The 20,079-nt window shown below is 43.2% G+C and overlaps 1 protein-coding gene across 1 annotated transcript in view; it reads right to left on the reverse strand.

Annotated features, from left to right (window-relative positions):
• Positions 1–20,079, reverse strand: part of SYCP2L (synaptonemal complex protein 2 like) — a 1,302,345-nt gene that overhangs the window by 968,863 nt on the left and 313,403 nt on the right. The window contains exons 12-14 of the mRNA XM_078685781.1: positions 18,644–18,736; positions 16,225–16,285; positions 2,782–2,927 (exon numbers count right to left, since the gene is read on the reverse strand). Coding sequence (XP_078541907.1) covers positions 2,782–2,927; positions 16,225–16,285; positions 18,644–18,736 — 300 coding nt within the window. The remainder of the gene's footprint in view (positions 1–2,781; positions 2,928–16,224; positions 16,286–18,643; positions 18,737–20,079) is intronic.

Below are 20,079 nucleotides of genomic sequence, written 5' to 3' on the forward strand. Positions count from 1 at the left end.
ATTTATTTGAAGAGTTTTATATAGCACTGCAAGATTCGAGGGTATCCAAGCGATTTACAAATATCTGATTATCTGACCCAGAGCAACGCCTTTTTTGATGCCACATCAGTTACAGATTACAAGTTACAGATTAGAAGTTACAGATTAGAGTCTTTTTAAAGTCAGATCACAGCAAATCCTGGAGAGGGATAAACAATTAAATGAAACTCTGGGAGAAGGTTTCAGTTGGGATTCAGCTTGTGTGATGGGCTTTAGAGCCTAAGTTGTTGCTTGAGGAGAAGGACTTTTGTCTTTTAAAGCTTAAGGAGGCATTAGTCCTGATATTTACGGGGAGAAGTTAAATGTTTTGTGGGCATAGCCTGGGAACAAGCGGGTTAGGGCGTTTTGTTCTAGTCTTTTGGGGGGATGAGAAGCATAGTGTTGGAGCTCCTTAATTTCTTGTCTGTTCTGCCTTTGTGAGTTTGAAAGCAAGGTAGGCTGGTTTCCCTGTGTGAAGGGCTTTGTTAGTGAGAGAGCCAGTTTTGTAGTAGCAACGGGCTTCAATCAGGAGTCACTTTAGATGTTTATGGGAGGGGGAGATGCAATTGTGATACTTGATTCCAGTGACCATCATTGCTGCATCATTAAGAGTGGCTCCTAATGAAGCTAGAGGCGATTTTGTGGTGCCAGTGAGGGTGGCGTTGCCATAGTCCAGTTGTGAAAGAACTAAGCTTGCGAGGCAGTTGTTATATCATTCTGGGGAGGAAAGGCTTGATTTTATGTAGGAGTTTTAGGTTGTAGAATGCATTCTTGGCTGCATTCTTTTTTTGATGGTTCATGCTCAGGCTTGGGTCCAGGGTGATTCGCCAGGGATTTGACAGAATCAGCTGGAGTCAGTTTACAGTTTAGAGCGTCAAAGGTGTTTATCCAATCCTTGCCCTTTGGTGGTCAGTTCCTTGTTTATTAGGAGGAGGACTTCCAACCTTGTCTTGGTTGAATTCCACGTGGTTGTGTGTTAACCAGTTTTGGATTTTGAGGAGCACAGTATTTAGACTTAAGTCCTCTGGTAAGTATATTTCTAAGTAGAGCTGGGTGTCGTCAGCATAGAGGTGACATGGGATGTTAACTTGTTTGAACATGGTGGCGAGGGCTTTCATGTAAATATCCGAGTGTAGGTGAGAGCACTGGGCCTTGGGGGACCCCCCGGGATTGGCAGAGGTCTCTGAAATTATGCATTTTATTTTTTGAGAGCAAATAGGAGGCGAACCCTTTCAAAGTCAAGCTGTCAGGTACAATCTGTTTATGAAGGGATTTTAGAAGCTGCTTGTGGTCAACCGTATCAAAGGCCGCTGACAAGTCTAGGAGGATGAGTAGGTAGCATTTATCAGCATCTTGGGATTTGTGTAGGTCATCTACTATAGTCAGAATAGCTGGTTCTGTGGTGCAGCCCTTCCTGAAAGCCATTTAGTACGAGTTGCCTGCTGTTAGCAAAAATAATAGACGGAGAGTATTTTTTTGATTCACTTTACATTGATAATTTTAAAACAATGTTTAGGGAAGAGGATTTGGTGTAAGGGCCAATCACTTAATCTCCCTGTGCAAACAAAAATAAGTGTGTCCTTTGGGTGGTGTTTGTGCTATATACCCTGCAATTTAAAAAATGCAATGGGAAAAGCAGGTTCGAGGAAGGAGGGGTTCTGTGTAGATCAACAGTGACGGGCAGGAAGTGGTGGTGGTGGTGGTGGGGGGGAACCAACAACAAATGTGGGCAGGTACTGGAAGATTAAGTACTATATGAAGTGATGTTAAGATGTTGAATTTACGGCACCTCTACAGGCATGCGAGGAAGGCAACAACTGGGAGGAGTGAAGATAATGGTCATCATCATAAGAAATGAATAGAATTATTTAAATTCAGTAAGAAAGACAGCAGCAAAAATCACATGCAGTCGCTGAGCACGCTTGCTCACAAAGAAAAAAGTAGGTAGCAAAAAGCGGATGAAAAAAAAAAAGAAAAAAAAAAAAAAAAAGAAGTACTTGGACCAAGGTCCACCGACAAGAAAATCACAAGAAGAACAACATGAAATAGCATGCTAGAAGCAACAGATACCGAGTAAAACAAAGTGTCAAGCACATTAACAATATAAAAGTAAGGGGGGACTGTAAGCCACTTTTATGATTTATATTTGATCACAGAGCAAGTGAAACCAAACAAGGCCACCACTTTCAACCTCAATCACGGAATTCTGTAAATCTCAGAAAGTAATGGGTTAAAGCTCCCAGGGTGCCAGGCTGAAAGTGAAACCTGTAGAGCAATTATGCAAATAAAAATGTAACCATGAGATGGGTTAGAAATAACAATGAAGCTACAGGCAGACTGATTCTATAGTAAAAAAAATGCATCAATTTCAAAATTTGCAATAAATCCTTAAGAACTGTTTTTAAAAACAAGGCAATCATCTGGGAGTCGTACTGAAACTCTGTCTCCTTTGCAATATCATTAGTGAAAGGAGAATACCATGCCATAGTGATAACAGGCAAGAGAAAGCTTGATTTGGGGAAGAGACGAGATTTGTAACAAAAGCTGTGTAAAACCACAGTGACATTACTAAAGCGAGTGTGTTTGCTATGAATGCGGGTGGTTGGTTGAAAAAGACTTCCTTTATAAAGCACTGCTTGTATGGCACGTCCTTCCTTTCAATGATGCAATAGCTTAATCGTCCCATGTACCTAAACTCCCATACCAAATCAAAATTTAACAACTTGGCTAGCTAAAGATGTGTTGGTGAAATGAAACACTTGCCATATTTTGATCTCCAAAGACCAGGACAAGAGCAACTTCAATATCGAATTGGACTTCGAATAATATTTTGACTTTGGTCACTGGTTTGCTGTGGATATGCTGGGCATTCTTCAGGTTGAAAATCAGAATTTTTTGGTCGTCAACCTCTGGAAAAAGAGAAATAGCACTGATAAGTTTGCTATACCATGAAACAGTAATATACAATCTTCACAAATATTCCACTTGATCCTACCTAAACCATAATACAGTACTTGTCACTTAGCAGAACTTACCATGTGCGAAGCAAGGTGGTGTTTTGGCTGATAGTCACCGACAGGCTGCATAATGTTGATGCAGCCACTTACCATGTACTTATCTTAAGTAGTATTGACGTAACAGCATTCAGATTTAACAATTAACAAGCTGCATTCCAGTCGCAGGTGTGCTTTAAGGCCTTTTTCTGGTCGCAAAGAAGCCATTTTGCCTCACTGCCTTTCACAGCAGAGTTATTGAATTAGTGGATACTTAATGAAAGAAGGAAAGCAGAGACAGAACAAGGAGGAGATCAACAACTTATTTAGCGTTGATAATGCACTTTTGGTTAGACAGTATGTAACTGCAGACTCCTCACTTTTTGGCTATTCACCAAGCTGGATCCAGAAACTTTAGAGCGGTACCTCTGTGCACCAATTGGTGGCACAACACAGCTCCAGAATTGATGGCAGGGTCGTTTATGGGTGCCAATCCTGCTTGCTGATGTCAGTTGCTTTTGAAGCAGTCCGCGTCCTCTGGTGCAGAGCCCCAACAGGGAACTGGTTTTGACCAGTATGCAAATTTCCAGACTTGGTAGCTTATTAATGGGTAGATCCCAATCCAGAAAACAGGGAAGGTGGGAGTGCCTGTGAGGAATTTGCAATTAGATAGTCTCTATTGGAAGAATAAGCTGCATACCTTCCGTAAAGTGGTACATAATTCTAAATGTAGATTCCTCACCTTTTGAATAGATACCAGTGCAGTAGCAATGAGGTGAATCTGGGAAATGACTTAAACCAAGAAATCCTAAAAGACAGAGCAGGCAAAATACCCATCTCGGCAAACCTAGCTGTACAGACAATAGTGCTCCGGGAACATGTGGATTAACACACACATAGCTGCATGGCATATGTCCAGTACAGTGACGTATTGTGCCAAAACCATGGTAGCAGCTCTGGCCCTGATGGAATGGGCTTGCAGAACATCTGGAGGCTTTTGGGTGCAGAGCAGAATCCAGCGGAAGATGTTCCATTTCTCCATGGTCTTGCCTTTTTTCACTAAAGCGAGCCCTGATGTTGCGACAACGGGTCCTCCGAGGGACAGAGTCATCAAAGGACAGATGCCAACGCCCAGGAGTTATGGGGACCATAGTCACTGTGCCAATCCAGGGTCACCAGGATGACTTGTTTTTTCCTGATATTAAGAACTCTAGGCAGGAGTGCTATTGGCAGGAAGGCATACAAGAGTCCGGAGTTTTACTCTAGGTGGAATATGTCCTTTGCCAGAGGCACTCTATAAACTCCAGAGTGCATGTTAGACTGGTCAGCCCTATGGTGGAGTTGCCATAAATGTATTGCCTTCCTCCTCCATTTTTGCTCCTCTCATTTCTGGTGGCCATAGGACGGTGCATTTCACCACTGCTAGTCAGTGCTAAAGCGTACATGCTCACTCATTAAAACATGGCAACATTGACTTATCCACAATTGGCATATTTATTTACTAATACGTCCCTAGTAGTTGGAACTACATGTATTCAGGGCCTGTAAATTAAATGCTACTAGTAGAACCTGCAGCACTTATTTTCCCAAAAACGTACATAGCCATTTAAATATGGCACAGACCTGCCATTGCAGCCTGTGTTTAAACTGCCATTTTGACCTGGCAAAATAAATCCTTTGCCAGCATAAAACCTTTTTGAGACAGGTCACCTCTAGGGAAGGTCCAGCACAGCCCTAAGGGCAGGGTGTGGTAGATTTAAAAAAAAGTTGAATTTGTACTTTTAAGTTTTACATGTCCTGGTATTGAAAAACTCTTAAAATAGTTTTATCACTACTGCAAGAACCTGCCTCTTTGATAGGGTAACATTGGAGTTACCTTATTACAATGGATATGCTGACACTTCCACATGGGAACAGGTAACCAGTTCATGTTTGGTGTGTTTGAAATTATAATGAAAAATCTTATAATGAAATCTTATAATGAAAAATATAATGAAAATGAAATCTTATAATGAAAAATTATAATGAAAAATGCCACTTTTAGAAAATTGCCATTTTCCCTTCTTAGCCATTTAGGGCCTGAAGCCTGTCTGAGTCACATTACTGAGCGTAGCAGACAATTGGGCTTTGTGTATTCCTCCTAGAAGGCCAGCCAGCCACAATCTGGAGCTTTGGTGAGCCTGGTTGGGCCATCACTGGCAGGATGAGAAGCAGGAGCTGGGCACAGCCCTCACTACACTTCAATACACGGTGTCCTGTCTGCACACAAAGGGCTGCTTACCCCCTGTACTTAGCTGGGATCCAGGCCAGGGGAGGCAAGAAACATGTGCACTTCAAAAGGAAACATCTAGAAGCGTTTCCCACTTCAAAAGGAGGCCCCTTGTTATAAATATTGGACCTCTGAAAACGTCTCTTCAGTAAATTTCGGGACCTGTGAATATGCTGCACAGAGGAAGGACTGCTGTGCTGCTGAAAGGACCGCCACTCTGCTGCACTGCTGCCCAGTCTGGATTGGACCTGCTCCTGAAACCAGGAATCCCTCATTGACTCCAATGGATAGTCTGCTTGCTTCCAAGTTCAGAGCCAAAGGGACATACCAGGATCCCAAACACCTGAACTAGCACCCAGAACCAGCTGGATCACGCCCCTTGCTCCCAAGTGGTGCCCCTCAGGTATTGGACACTTGGTGGGGCCTCCGTGGAGCTGAAATAAAGATATGGGGCTCTTTGTGACTACCAACAGTCCAGCTGGCACCACAACCTTGTCACTCCCACAGCCCACCAACACCAAGTTCCTCGAGGCCAACCCTTCTTGCTACAGCAACGGCTGCTCACAGACATCACCATCGCAAAGCTCTGGCCCGACCACCTGTGTTGACAACAGGATCTCCACGCTACAGTGAAGACCGTCCATTACGCTAGGCCTGCTCTTTATCAACAACCGTCTGTGACACGGACCTGTTCCTCACAGCTCTCTCCTCCGCAAATGGGACTCTTTCAGCTGGACTGAGAAGGTAACTTTTGAGCTGGACTAACCTGGTCCCTGTATCTGAACTGTGCTCCATTGGTATCAGCCTAGACTTGTGGCTTTCTCTCGGTCTTGCATGACCAGATACCCATGAGTGGTGCTTTGGGCTTTTCTGCACTATTTTCACTTAAACCTTTAAAAATACATGTCTTCAGTTCTACTGATTAGATTTTTTTCATTTCTGTCTTGATTTATCAAATGTTGCTCTATTTCTCCAAATTGGTATATATTTTTCTTGTGTTCGGTTTTCACTTTATTACTGTTTGAAGCGTTTCATAAATACTTCACACATTGCATCTTACGAAAAGCCTAACTGCTCTGTGCCGAGCTAACAGAGGGTTGAGAAAACAGTTAAAGATCTGGCTCTTTTCCTCTGGTAACAACTAAGTGATGTAGACCTTTCCCGGCTTGCTGCCATATCCTTGATCTACCTAGCACTAAGACACCTCCGGGTAATGCGCGCTTTATAAAATCACCTCATTCATCCACCTCATTGAGCACAGGTTAATTTGGGGGTTGGCTTGTGACTTTGCCCTGTCAAGGACTGTGGTTGCTGCTTGAAAAGGGTTCACCCTCCTTAACCAGTAACCCAATTCTTACAGCACATCACTTCTTCCATTGTCCATTCTTGGCTGTGGCAAATAGATCAAGCCAAGATCATCCTCATTCACGGAAGAGACCTTGCACCGCCATGAGTGGCATCTACCACTTGTGATCCACTAGGTGTCGACGGCAGAGTTCTTCCACCCTGGCATTCATAAATCCTGCCAAGTGGTTGTAATTGTAATTGTAAAGGTTCTTCTATAGCGCATGGCTACTCGGAAGCATCCCAGCGCTTAGGACTAACCAGAAGGAAATAGATTGCAGAAAGTGCAGAGGCCGAACTAGTCTAGATCTTGGGGAACAGTTCAGTTTTTAGCTTTTTGCGAAATGCGAGTAAGTTAGGCTCTTGACTGAGAGGTGGGGGAAGAGCATTCCATAACTTAACCGCATTTTGCGAAAAGAGGCGGCCCCCTGTGCGGGCCCTATTGATCCTAGGAATTATTAAAAGGTTTTGCTGGTTTGAGCGGAGGTTCCTGGGTGGTTTATATGGCCTGATCATGTCATTTAGGGTGGGGGGGCCCTTCCCATAAAGAGTTTTGTGGACCAGACAGAGGGTTTTGAAATGAACCCGCTCCCTTATTGGAAGCCAATGTAAGGTACTCAGCGAAGGTGCAGCTGATGTACGGTGGCTAGTACCCGTAAGTAGCCTCGCTGCGGAGTTCTGGGCAACCTGGAGTTGCCGGGTAACCGAAGCGGGGGCTCCTAGGTAGAGCGCATTACCATAGTCCAGCCTAGATAGAATAAGGGACTGGAATATGGTTTTTTTGGCTGCTTCGGGTAGCTGAGGGAGGATTTTACGAATTGTCTTCAGCAAGCCAAAGCAAGTAGCCACCGTCTTTCTTGCCTGGATTTTAAAAGACAACTCCGTATCCAGCCAGAAACCGAGGCTTTTTATCTCGGTCTTTGGAATGGGCCCAGGCCCCATACAGGAAGGCCACAGTGTGGAATTATTAAATGTAGCTTTTTTCCCCCAAGTAAAATCAGCTCAGTTTTCCCCCCATTCAACTTCAGATGGGACGAGTCCATCCATTTCGCAACCGCCTCCAGGCAGCTGCAAAGATTGGTTGGAAGGGATACCACCTGGTTTAAGGAGACAACTAACTGAGTGTCATCAGCGTAGCTTACTAACTGGATTCCGAAGGGGGCCACTACCTCTGCCAGAGGCGCCATGTACACAGTAAACAGTGTGGGGCTGAGGGAGGAGCCCTGTGGCACCCCACACTGTAATGGCACTGGAAGGGAGCAGCTGTTCTCTGAGAAAACCTTAAAAACTCTGTCGCTAAGAAAAGACTCGAGCCACATAAGGGCCTTGCCCGTGACCCCAATCCTTTCAAGTGGTTCACCACTAGGAAGATGCCTTTATGGTCAACCCATTCCTAGAAACCTAGTGCCTCCTAGTACAGAGACCAGGACCCCATAATTACCTGCTTGTGGCAATACCACATGATGGTGGTATTGTCCATTAGCATCCGCACCAGCCTCACTTTGATGGACAAAAGGCTTTCAAAGCCAAGTGGATGGCCCTCAGCTCCAGAAGACTGATGTGAAGCCAGACCTCTGTTTGGAGACTAGAGGCATTGGATCTACACCTCTACCAGAGTGGCCGTCCCAACTCAGAGGTGACACATTGGTCTGGTCTTCACTGTTGATTCTGGGTGTCGTAGTGAGAGGGGTCAGCAGCTGACTCAGTTACAGTCCAGTAACCATCACTGCAGATCTTTCGCAGTCGTCTGAGATGTAGACTTGGTCTGAGAGGTCCCTTTTATGCTGGGCCTACAGATGTCAGGTCCAACTGTAGAGCCAGTATAAGCCACCTAAAGTGCTTGACGAGCAAGATGCTATCAGCCGCAGAGTCGACCTCACTGAATTCTAGGACACAGGCTGAAAGATTGGGATCCTAGCCTGAATGTTCTGGACTCTACTTTCTGGGGGAAATGGCATTAAACCAAACCATGGCCAGAAGGACTCCGATTTAAGTGAGAGTCTGAGAAGGGGGTCAGGTGTGACTTCAGCACTAATAGTAAACCCCAAGTACAGGAGGTTTGCTGTAGTGTGGAGGTGTTTGCCAACTGCCTGGGGCAAACCCCTTCAGTCTTTCATACAGATAGGGGAAGACTGGGACTCCCAACCTTGGAGGGGCACAGGTGAGATAAAAAGGGGAGCACAGAGAAATTAAAATGCCACTGTTCCAAAATTAACTGGAGATAGTGCCAATGGGTCAGCAGGACAGACATATGGAAAGAGGAGTCTTACAGGTTGATAATCACTATCCCGTCTCCAGGGTTACCGGCAGCCAATACCTGGGCCAGTGTGAGCATCTACAATTTTTCCTTGAAAAGCAAGTTATTGTGATGGTACAGATACAAAATAGGATAAATGCCTCCATCCTTCAGCAACAGAAAGTGGCAGATAACAACCATGACAACCACAACCTACTTCTGGAGCAATCAACTTTTAGTATCCTCTTTGGTCAAAATGATTTGCTCTTACTGCCATAAGACAGATAGATGGTCCTCCATCAGTCACTCTAGGGATGGTGGAAGGTGCAGCAGTGTGACAATGAAGTGCAAAGTGTTCCCTCTTCTGCAGTACCCAACAGCAAGCCAGCCAAGCCGGCAGACCCTGCCTCCAATTTGGTGGCTGTGTGCCACTAAGTTCAAACTACTGCACTGAGAGGCTCGCTCACTCAGACGGTGGTGGGTGCCACATCATCGTATGGCCTAGGTTTCATCGACGCACAGTTACTGCAGCCCTTAGAGTCGTGGTTCGATCTGGGCCACAACAGGCAAACCGGATGAGGATCTGTCACTTGGGTCAGTGATACAAAGACAACCCCATCTGCCCATAAGGGCAAGGGTAATCATTAGTAAATGAACGTGTTGAGGCTTACTGTCCGGGGAGGCTGTTGTGCTGGAGCTCTGAGGGTCTTAGTGTGACTCCTCGCTTTCAGAAACAGTGGAAGAGAGATCCGTCTTCTCTCTGTCAAAGCAGCTAATCTGTGGAATAAACTGCTGGATTACCTTAGATGGATCACTGAAGAAGCTAAATTTAAAAAGGAGCTTAAATTATTTTTATTCCAACTTTAGGCAGGCGTATGGTCAACGATCTCCTGTTTATTCACCTTCGGCATACCAAAAAGCACCGGGACACTCTTTTTGAGTACCATGCGCTATAGACATGCTTTATTCATTCATTCATAGGGGAGCTTGAGCTTTACACAAATGAACGAAGCTTAGAGGGGAGAAGAAATATGAACAAGGTTTAAATTGGACAACTGAGTGGGACCTGAACTAGTATAGTGGGCCACAAGTGATCTGATTTTGGAGCATTAAGGTGAGGACTATTGGAACTACTCAGATGCTCACATCTAGTGTGGGCAATAGATGGCATTTGTACTGATGAGACCCGAACTGTAAAAATGGGTTAAAATGACACCCCTACCACGGCCGTGCTGGGGATGTACGATGGTACAACGTGTGGTATTACCACGCGTACCGTTACAACGCGTCTTTTACAACGCAAGTTGTTACCACGACTTGCGCTGTAGGGGTGCGGACTTAGGAATAGTTTAATTTACTATTCCAGCACCAGCCTACGTACAGGGAAGGTGTTGGAATAGTAAATCTACTATTCCTTATCTTAGAGCGCCCTCCAGCGCAAGTTGTGGTTACGACTTGCATTGTAAAAGACGTGTCGTAACAGTACTGCGGGGTAACATCCGCGTCGTAAAGGATGTTCCCCCCGCGCTGGTAATCAAATTACACAGGTACACGAACAGATACTAAAGTTTGTTCCAAGTATTGCGAATTATGTGACAACCAGGGGGTTTTGTAAAGTGTCTTAGTTGAAGTTTGTTGTATATAGGTTTATCACTTGAGCACTGCAACTTTTACACTATTCTTACACTGTATATATTTCACTGAGATCATAGAAGGATATTATAGAGATCTGTATAGAGAAAATGCGTCATGTACTCATTTAATATTATTCAATATGAAATGGATGATTAAATGATACTGTACACTTCAGATTCATATGAGATTTGCAATGAATAAGTCCCAAGGGACAATTGTTGTATTCCAAGTTGATCTGTCACAGACATTTGTTTGCAATAGTCCTTGCAGGGTTTGAATTCTGTCATCCCAGGAGGTTACATTAGCCTTGAACACTGTAAATATTTGATTGAAAAACTGTCTCAAAGAGACAAGAGGTAGCTCTGTATCTGTGTTTGGTAGTGAGTAAAGAAAGATAATGACATCAGCAAACGGGAGTTGTACCTATATGTAGGCTTTTTTTTAACAGAGTGAAGGGTAGGAAACCTAGTTGTGTCCTCCCCATCATAATATCAAACACCTATAGGCAGCTAGGTCTAGCTTCTGGAATAGGTCCTGGAGAGAATCAAAAGATTTTGAGTAGACGCCTCACTCACTATGTTTAGTGGCATGCTTCATCATCGGCGCCTAGCCATACCCTGGTAGGATAATACCACCATGGCAGACTCAAACAAAGTTGGGAGTGCTTATATAAATTGCTATTTGATTTGGAGGAGGGACTCAGAGAAAAAGAAGCAACAAATGTGTAAGTAAACCCAAGAACAATTCCTTTATTGTTTGAGTACCCTAGACCTGATTAAAAACTTATTGGGAGGGTTATTGGAGTGTTAACGACTTGATCCCCCCCTTAAAAGCCAACATGTTTCGGTCATCATTTAAAGTTCATGCGGGTATGAGGCCTTCATCAGGTATGTTAGCATCCCTGCCTATCTACTCATTCGTACCATGCAAAGAAATGAGGTCTACGGCTTACGCCTTCTTTAAAACTCCTCCTGGAAAAAGTCTAGAATCAATAATAGAAAGACCAATTGATTAGTTTAATGCAGGACCGTAGATGCAATTTTAAAATAGTAATCTATGGTCATTTATTGTGCAGGCACGTGACCAATTACTTGCGGCCCCAAACTGACAATGCTTACATCTCCATATCAGATTTACACACGGTTAAAAATATATTTGATGGAATACATACAACAGTCTATACACAGTGGGTGAGGTGTCTACTCCAAAAATGTTTTGATTCTCTCCAGGACCCATCCCATAAGTCAAACCTAGTTGCCTGTAGGTTCTCTAGCCAATATAAAGAGGCCCTGCACATTTCCTGAGCAGCATCAGTGTGGAGACGCACAGTCACCTACTGGTGAGCAGAGGTACTGCTCAAATATTTCCGGATCCAGATCGACACTTGGGGAATATCAAACAGTGTGAAATATGCGGTTTGAAGTCTCTGTCTAAAAATCTAAACAAATATTAGCAAATCCATTTGGTCTAGCAAACTAGTGCAATGGTTATTTTTAATTGTAAGCATATGCAACAAAACTAAAAAGAGGAAAGGATAGAAAATGTGCTATGCCTGAAGATAGCTGTCATATACTTGGAGGACAATATTTATAAGAAAAATAACCATCCCTTCTAATTACCAGAGTATGAATTCAGGTAAATATATTACAACAGAAATACAATCCCTTATTGATACTACACAGTGACAAGAAAACATTTACCTTGTATTCTAGTGGTAAATACTTTATTTCAGCTCAAACCAATACATAGACATAATTAAAACAGTTTGTGACACAAAAAGTATACACTAACATTGAGATCACAGTAAACTACTACATACGCAAATTGCAGAGTATCTTAAGCCAGATAAGTCTAATACAGTGCAAGACATACTCATGAGTAAAAATTATTCGAAGCATTATTTTTCATAGAGTGCAATATGAAGAACATAAAAATCATAATGATATCAGCCAAAGGCATCAGAATAAAGTGCAAATACAGTTTGGTTTCAGCAGCATCAAATATGAAGTGCAAAGGCAGCTCCTGAAAAAAATTTCATATCGCGCAAAACAACACAGGAGTATTCTAATTGTTGATTTAGAATACCTAAATAGTTAAAACTTAAGTGCATAGTCAAGATTTTAAAAAAAGCCACTATTCTGCCCCACAAAGCGTGTACATCATTTTAAGTGGCCAAAGTGGAGACTTGTTTAGATCTAATCCTCCAAGCCCAAGATAAAAACCGGCAGACCACAAACACAACTTCCTCCTTCGTGTTGCGTCTAGTATCCTTAGGACTTCTGAACAGTGAATCGCACCAATAAGCTTACATACTGCAATAATTTACCTCCTATGGGGCAGTGTGTACCTTGGGCAAAACGAGAAGTGTTCCATCATCTCCTGGAGCAATGGGCAGTGTGGACAGTAAGATGGTGAGCAGCCCCCTTTATTCCATTTTGATGCCAAAACTCTTATTAGCAATATACCAATTCTAAACTTTAGATATAAACATTTAGCCTGAAACTGGCAAATTATATTCGACTATGGCTCGAAGATCAGCATCAAGATGCACTCCTAATAAGCTTATTTTAATTTTAGAGAAACACCTTTACTCATTTCTGCTGGGGAATTCCAAACATCTTCAAATTTAACCATTTCACACAAGTGTTTTTTTGCCTGAGCCAATTAGGGCGCATCTGTCTATCAAGTTTAATCAGCTCCAGCAAAGCCTTACTATAGGGTGTCAAATCCAAGGTTGTCCAAAAGGCACAACCAAGACAATAATGGTTTTCAGGTTGCTACCAGATGAATTTTAATTTAGCACTAAATCAAATCTTAGAGATATGAGGGGTGCTCAGGGGTAGGTTAAATAGGATCTTGATTAACTTATTTTTGATCTGTGTAAGCAGAGATGCTTTAGCGTAGCCCCAAACTTCAGCACCGTAAGTGCCTGCTGCCATGGCAGTAGTTCTATATACTTCGAGAACTGGAGCCATGGAACCCCCAGAAGTATCCTTCTATTTCTTCCCAATTGCCAATGCCCTTTGAGGAAGAATGGGTCTACTTTTCCTGATTTGTGCAACCCAAGTCAGATTGTCCGCCAGTCTTACTCCCAAGTGGTCAAAACATGTTACTTGTTCCAATGGAATCCCCTCTATCGTCATCTTACCAATGGGGGTTCAATCCCATAAATTTGGACTTTGTGGAATTTATTTCTAGATCTCTTGATGTACAAAATGTTACAAAACAATGGACCACTGATAGGAGGCCAGTCGATGTTCTGGCTATAAAGAGCTTGCCATTGGCAAACATAAGGAGGGGGACACTAACATCTGCTGATTTGGGGGCATCACGGTTGCACTGTCCCAACCACTCAATTGCACCATTAACATATAGTCTAAAAAAGTGTTGGTGCAATGGGACAACTTTGTCTGACTCTACAACTTACTGGTATCCCAGATGTGGGGTCTCTTCCCATATTCTATCTTACTTGGGCAAAGGTTTCAGCATGTAGAGTCTTCAAAATCCATAGAAGATCCATAGGGATACCATAAGCTTCCAAAACCCTCCACAGATTTTCTCTCAGAACAATGTTGAATGGCACCCTTGTATCTATGAAAGCAACATATGGATGGTCCCACCTCAAGACATACTTTCAACATATCGTCTTGAAGCAGAAGACCTGGTCGAGGGAGTGATCTTATTCCTAAAGCGTGCCTGGGTGTGCACAAGGATATAGTGGTCGGATCTCCATATTTGGAGTACTAACAAAACCTGCCTACAAAAACTTTCTGTTTTGGGCTGTCATTAATTAGGCTTGTAGGTCTGCAGTTGGCTGGGATATCCCTTCACTTCTTGAAAATTGGAACGATAACACCTCCAAGTAATGTCCTCCCCCTCATGAAGTCATTGCTCAACACATTTAGACAGAGAATCCAAATTTCAGGTAGAGATAATTATAAGTCTTCAGGAACGCCATCAAGGCCGGGAGCTTTCTCCCTCATCATCAATTTTAGTGCCTGGGATGTATCTTCTAGGTCAAGGCCACCATTTACTTAGTTTCCATAGTTTTCTTAATAAGGGTTAAAACAAAGTCGTCCTTTAATAGGGCTTATCCTTGGGCCACGCCCTATAGAGATCTCTATAATGAGCCATCCATGCTTCCGGTTGGACCACTACTTTAAGATGGTCCTCTATTGTGCGTGAGCCAACAGATACTAGTTTCCAAAAAGCCTTTTGTCCCTGTTCTGAAGGGCACCTTCTTGCATTGCTTATTTCTGTGCAGTTACCCTTTTATACAGCATCTAGTAGCATGGTTTTTGCATATCGACATTCTCTGGAATATCGGCTGGAGGGATTTTTTGGGTGATGTCCCCGTTGCCCCTCTTTTACAAAAGTTTTGTTCAGTTTTTCTATTATATCGCAATGGAGAACCACATATTTTACCTTGGTCATGTCACTCAGCTTTGAGAGGGCCATTTTCTTCACATAGAGGTTATAGATTTTGGTCTGGACCTTGATATTTGCTGCAGCGGTTGCCCATTTAACGTTCCTTTTGTTATTGCTTATTCCCATCAAATTTAATATGGTTTTAGAGGACATGTTTTGACTCAAGAATGGTCTAGCTTGGAATTTAGTACTCAGTGCATGGTGGTCACTGTCCATTGTGTCCATTACCTCCATATCTTTTCGGAAGAGCCACAGCACACAGTCCAGAAAAATAAAGTCAATGTTGCCAGTGGTCAACCCTCTTTTAAAAGTTGGGCAAGAGGTTTTAATTCTATGGTTCTTATAATTCACATTCACTTCAAGAGCATTACATTTTATTTACATCCTTTCTTCCACATACTCCCTGCTTACTATTTGCGCTTTTGCCATTCTTGAATGCTTATTGGGTGAAATAAGATGCCTACAATGTCCTTCTTCACACTCTGCTTTTGCTTGTGTTTAACATATTGATGATACGATTTACATAATAATAATATGGAATATTAGACAATATATTTTTGTCTGAATATATCAGCAAATATCAAGACGATGGTGAAACGTGTAATAGGTTGTTCCAGCTAAAATTTGAAATGTGCAAGGTTATTTGTGGAGGGGGATCTGCAAAAATGACATCCAACTAGAATGTTGGTGGATATTTTTCTGCTAATAGAGTAACCCAAAAGATTAAGTGAAGTCATTCAATTAAGTTGCCCTTTGTAACTATGAATAAAATATCCAAAGTTTGATCATGAAACACTGAAACAGAAAAAGGACGAAATACCAGCACTTTTCGACATCAAAATGAGACAATATAGGTTAAGGAAGCAAGCTATCAAGAGCCCTGAACGGAAAATGTGCACATGTTGGTGATCAGTGGACTAGCTACTCAGGGTGCAATCCCAGTTCAACATAGTTGTGGGGTGGGGCAAATTGTTAAACACAATTATATACACCAATTTGAACAATAAAAGTGACTGATGGGGTGTTGTAGATAAATGACCTCTTGAAGAAATACAAAATGCCTTATGGGGGCCATATCAGTTTCAGTTTGAAAATAATAAAATGAGTTATGAATCATTTGCTTGAAAGCTGGAGACTAGCTAAAAGGTATGGGTATCATGTGGGAGTGCAGTCCATGTAAGTGAAAGAAACACTGGCAAAAATAATTTAAATAAGACTTCCTCCTACCTTTTAATCCTCCTTTCAAGTCCAAAATTTGCTACTACCTTAGTGCAGATAAACAAAATGTAACGCAGTTTTACCTTTCAAGCTGTAAACATTGACTTCATCCTTTGCCAATGTGACTGTATCCCAAAGGGTACCCTAAGGGAATGTAAAATTAACAAGCATTGGTAAATGCATTATGTTTCGCCGATGTGATTAATATTAAACTGCTTTTTGTTATTTGAAGCTTGTTGAGTAGTTGTACAACATAAGTTACATACAGTCTGTTAAAGTGTTATGACTTGTTTGTGTACAAAAAGGCAATATATTGTACTGTTACTAGTGGTATAGTGCCTGCAAGATCACTGCATTCGTGACTGCCTGTTTAGTAGTAAATTATATGGTAATATTTGGGGTTTAGAGGAATTATGACTCCTTTTGGCACTGGTACCACTGAACCTGCAGCGCCATTCAAATCATGATCCTATTGCCTGTAACATAATCATGCTTTTGACTGCCTGTTTAGTAGTAACATATTGCAATATTTGAGGTTTAGAGGGGGTCCTAAACCTGGTGTGCTTGCTGCACCACTGAATTCATGGCCCTGGTGCCTGCAAGGTAACTACACTTGTGACTGCTTATTTAGAGGTTAAAAAAAGCAATATTTGGGTTTTAGAGGAGTTCTGACAACTGTTGGCCCCAATGCCACTGCACCTGGAGCATCATTGAAATCGTGGCCTGGTGCCTGTTAGATAACTGCACTTGTGACTGTCTGTTTAGTAGCAAAGTTTAGGAATATTCTGTGTTTAGTGACATCCCTAGATCTTTTGGCCCCGATGCTACTGCACCTGCTGCACCATTCAATTCAAGCCCCATGTAGCTGTAAGATAACTGCAATTGTGTGTGCTTGTATAGTAGTAAAATATAGCAATATTAGATGTTTGGAGACTGGCATGACACATTTTGGGCCCAGTGCCAATGTACCTGCTGCACCTTTCAAATCATGACCCTATTGTCTGCAAGGTAACTGCACTTGTGACTGACTGTTTAGTAGTCAAACTTAGTAATATTATGTGTTCGGAGGACTTCTGACAACTTTTGGGCCCAGTGCGCCCGCACCTGCTGCACCATTCAAATCATGCCCCTGTTTTCTGAAAGATAACTGCACTATGACTGGCTGTTTGGTAGCAAAATATAGGAATAATTGGTGTTTAGTCGGGTGCCTGGAGCTTCTGGTCCTCGTGCCACTGCACCTGCAGCCCATTGAAATAATGACTGTTGACTGCAAGGTAACGGCACTTGTGACTGCCTGCTTAGTTTTAAATTGTAGCAATCTGGGTTTATTGGGGTACCTAAAGCTTTTGGTCCCAGTGCCACTGGACCTGCTGCACCATTTAAATCAAAATCTTTTAACTGCAAGGTAACTGCAATTTTGACTGCCTTTTTAGCAGTCAAATATAGCAATATTATGTCTTTAGAGGCGTTCTGAAAACGTTAGGGCTGGTGCTACTGCACCTGCTGCAACATTCAAATCATGACCCTAGTGCCTGAAAGATAACTGCACTTGTGACTGACTGCCTGTTTAGTTGTAAAATATAGCAATATTCTGTGTTTAGTAGGGTGCCTAGAGCTTTTGGACCTGGGGCTACTGTGTCTGCTGCAACATTCAAATCATGACCCAAGCACTAACCGCACTTGTGACTGCCTGTTCAGTAACAAAATATATCATAGCTCTTGTAACTTTTCTTTTTATGTGCAATGTTTTTTACAAAATTTAGAATTTGATCATAATGACCAAACTGATTACGTTGAAAACATCAATCAGATAACGTCTACAAAGTGCAAAGAAAGGTACTGAGGCATGAATTGGAAATGCCACAAACGTTCTAAGGTCAAAGAATCTGCTCTACTCAACTAAGTAATAAAAAGCAAGTATTCCAGCAGCTGTCTGCCTTTAAAATGGGATGAGATCTTACCTTGACAGTCAATGGCACTTAAACAGTCTGAACAGCGTTAGTAAAAGTATTATAGATGCGGGATGTATGACGATACAACGAGGGCCATTACAATGCGGTCTGTTAGATCGTGGTTTTCACAACGCTTGCGCTAGTGGGGCGCTGGATTTATGAATAGTGTGAATTACTATTCCAACTCCAGTCTACATACAGTAGGGAAGATGTTGGAAAAAGTAATTGACACTATTCCTTAGTCAACAGCGCTCTCCAGTGAAAGTCGGTGTAACGACTTGCGTAGTGAAAATCACGATGTAATAGTACCACGTTGAAATGGATGCGTGGGAAACGACGTCTCCGGTAGATGCATGCAGCCAGGGGAAATTAACAAAAAAAGTTCCACAGAGAAGCAAATGAACACAGTAATTAGTCTATGGGAACTGATAAGAACCCCCTTTAAAGATATATTAAATACAAGAGATTTCACAAGCCCAGGTCTAAACCTAAAAATCAGGTTTTTCACTCAGAACCACATTGATTAGAGGAATAAATAAGTTGCCCTTACCGCTGCATTATCTATAAGGAAAGTTATGCTTTGACTTCCAATGTTGAAATCAACCCAGAACTCTTCCAGGTTGCCATCTACAGGCTTTCTTAACTGTGAAAATAGAATCCAAGTGAGAAATACAAAGATGGTGCTTTATCAACTCAGATATGTACATTTACAACAAGCATGAAGAGAGTTTAGAGCACGTTACTTGGCAGTGAGAAGCGTTCTAGATAGATGTTCGGTATAAGACTTTCAACACAAACCATATCGGAATACTTGAGCATTAAATAGATACCACTCAGGGGACGCCTCGCTGTACTTGTGTTTCTGACCTGCTGAGGATTGCTGCCATTCACCTACATTCACCTACACCTACATTCACCTACTTCTTGCGGAACCCGCTCCGCGGGTCCCGCTGCGTTGGGAGGCTTGCCTGCTGCCATCGGAAAGGGGACGCTGAGGGAAGTCTACTTGTCGGGGCTGCGAGCGAGTGCGAGTGTGCGCGCTCAATTGGGACTACACATCCCAGGAGCACCCGCTGCCTGCCTGATCTGTTCCACCTGGGCCGCTCTCCCCGACCCCTCCCCCCTACACGGAGCATTTATCATCTGCACCTTTGGACCTGGCGAGTGGGACGCCTCGCTGTACTTGTGTTTCTGACCTGCTGAGGATTGCTGCCATTCACCTACTTCTTGCGGAACCCGCTCCGCGGGTCCCGCTGCGTTGGGAGGCTTGCCTGCTGCCATCGGAAAGGGGACGCTGAGGGAAGTCTACTTGTCGGGGCTGCGAGCGAGTGCGAGTGTGCGCGCTCAATTGGGACTACACATCCCAGGAGCACCCGCTGCCTGCCTGATCTGTTCCACCTGGGCCGCTCTCCCCGACCACTCCCCCCCCCTTCACCTATTAGCGACCTCATTCTACATTAAGCCCCTTGTATCCCCGCTGCGCGGGAGCGCGCGGGAGAAGCCCGGGACAAGGGCGGGACCGTCTGTGGCCGTCCGGGGCCGCTGGAGGCCGGGCTGGGCCACCCCTTTAACATCTAGATTCCCAGGTATTGTTCCACCGTTTAATATACTAGTCGATACGTGACTTGTTGATACTTTTGCAGGGGAGCTCTCTATACTATGGCTGGCACAACAAGTACTTCCACATTATTGCCATCAATGTCAGACTTAGAACCGGCCGTCATGGGCCCTCTTGACTCTTATTTCAAACGTTTGCCACAGGATATTGACAAAGAGATTGCCCTGGCGGAAAGACGAGCTGGGCGTAGGCTCTCGATAGAGCTTTTGAAAAACCCGCCTGAAAAAAACCAAGGTTTAAACTTTCCTGCGCTGGTTACACCATTGTCATCTATTGTTTTACCTGTCACCCAGGACTTACTATTTGACATACCCCCCCTGATTGAGCTAGTTGATACCCCTCCAGCAGTCACTGCAGGAACTGGTTTG

This window comes from Lissotriton helveticus, chromosome 4_1 (assembly GCF_964261635.1).
Source record: "Lissotriton helveticus chromosome 4_1, aLisHel1.1, whole genome shotgun sequence".
Lineage (NCBI taxonomy): Eukaryota > Metazoa > Chordata > Amphibia > Caudata > Salamandridae > Lissotriton > Lissotriton helveticus.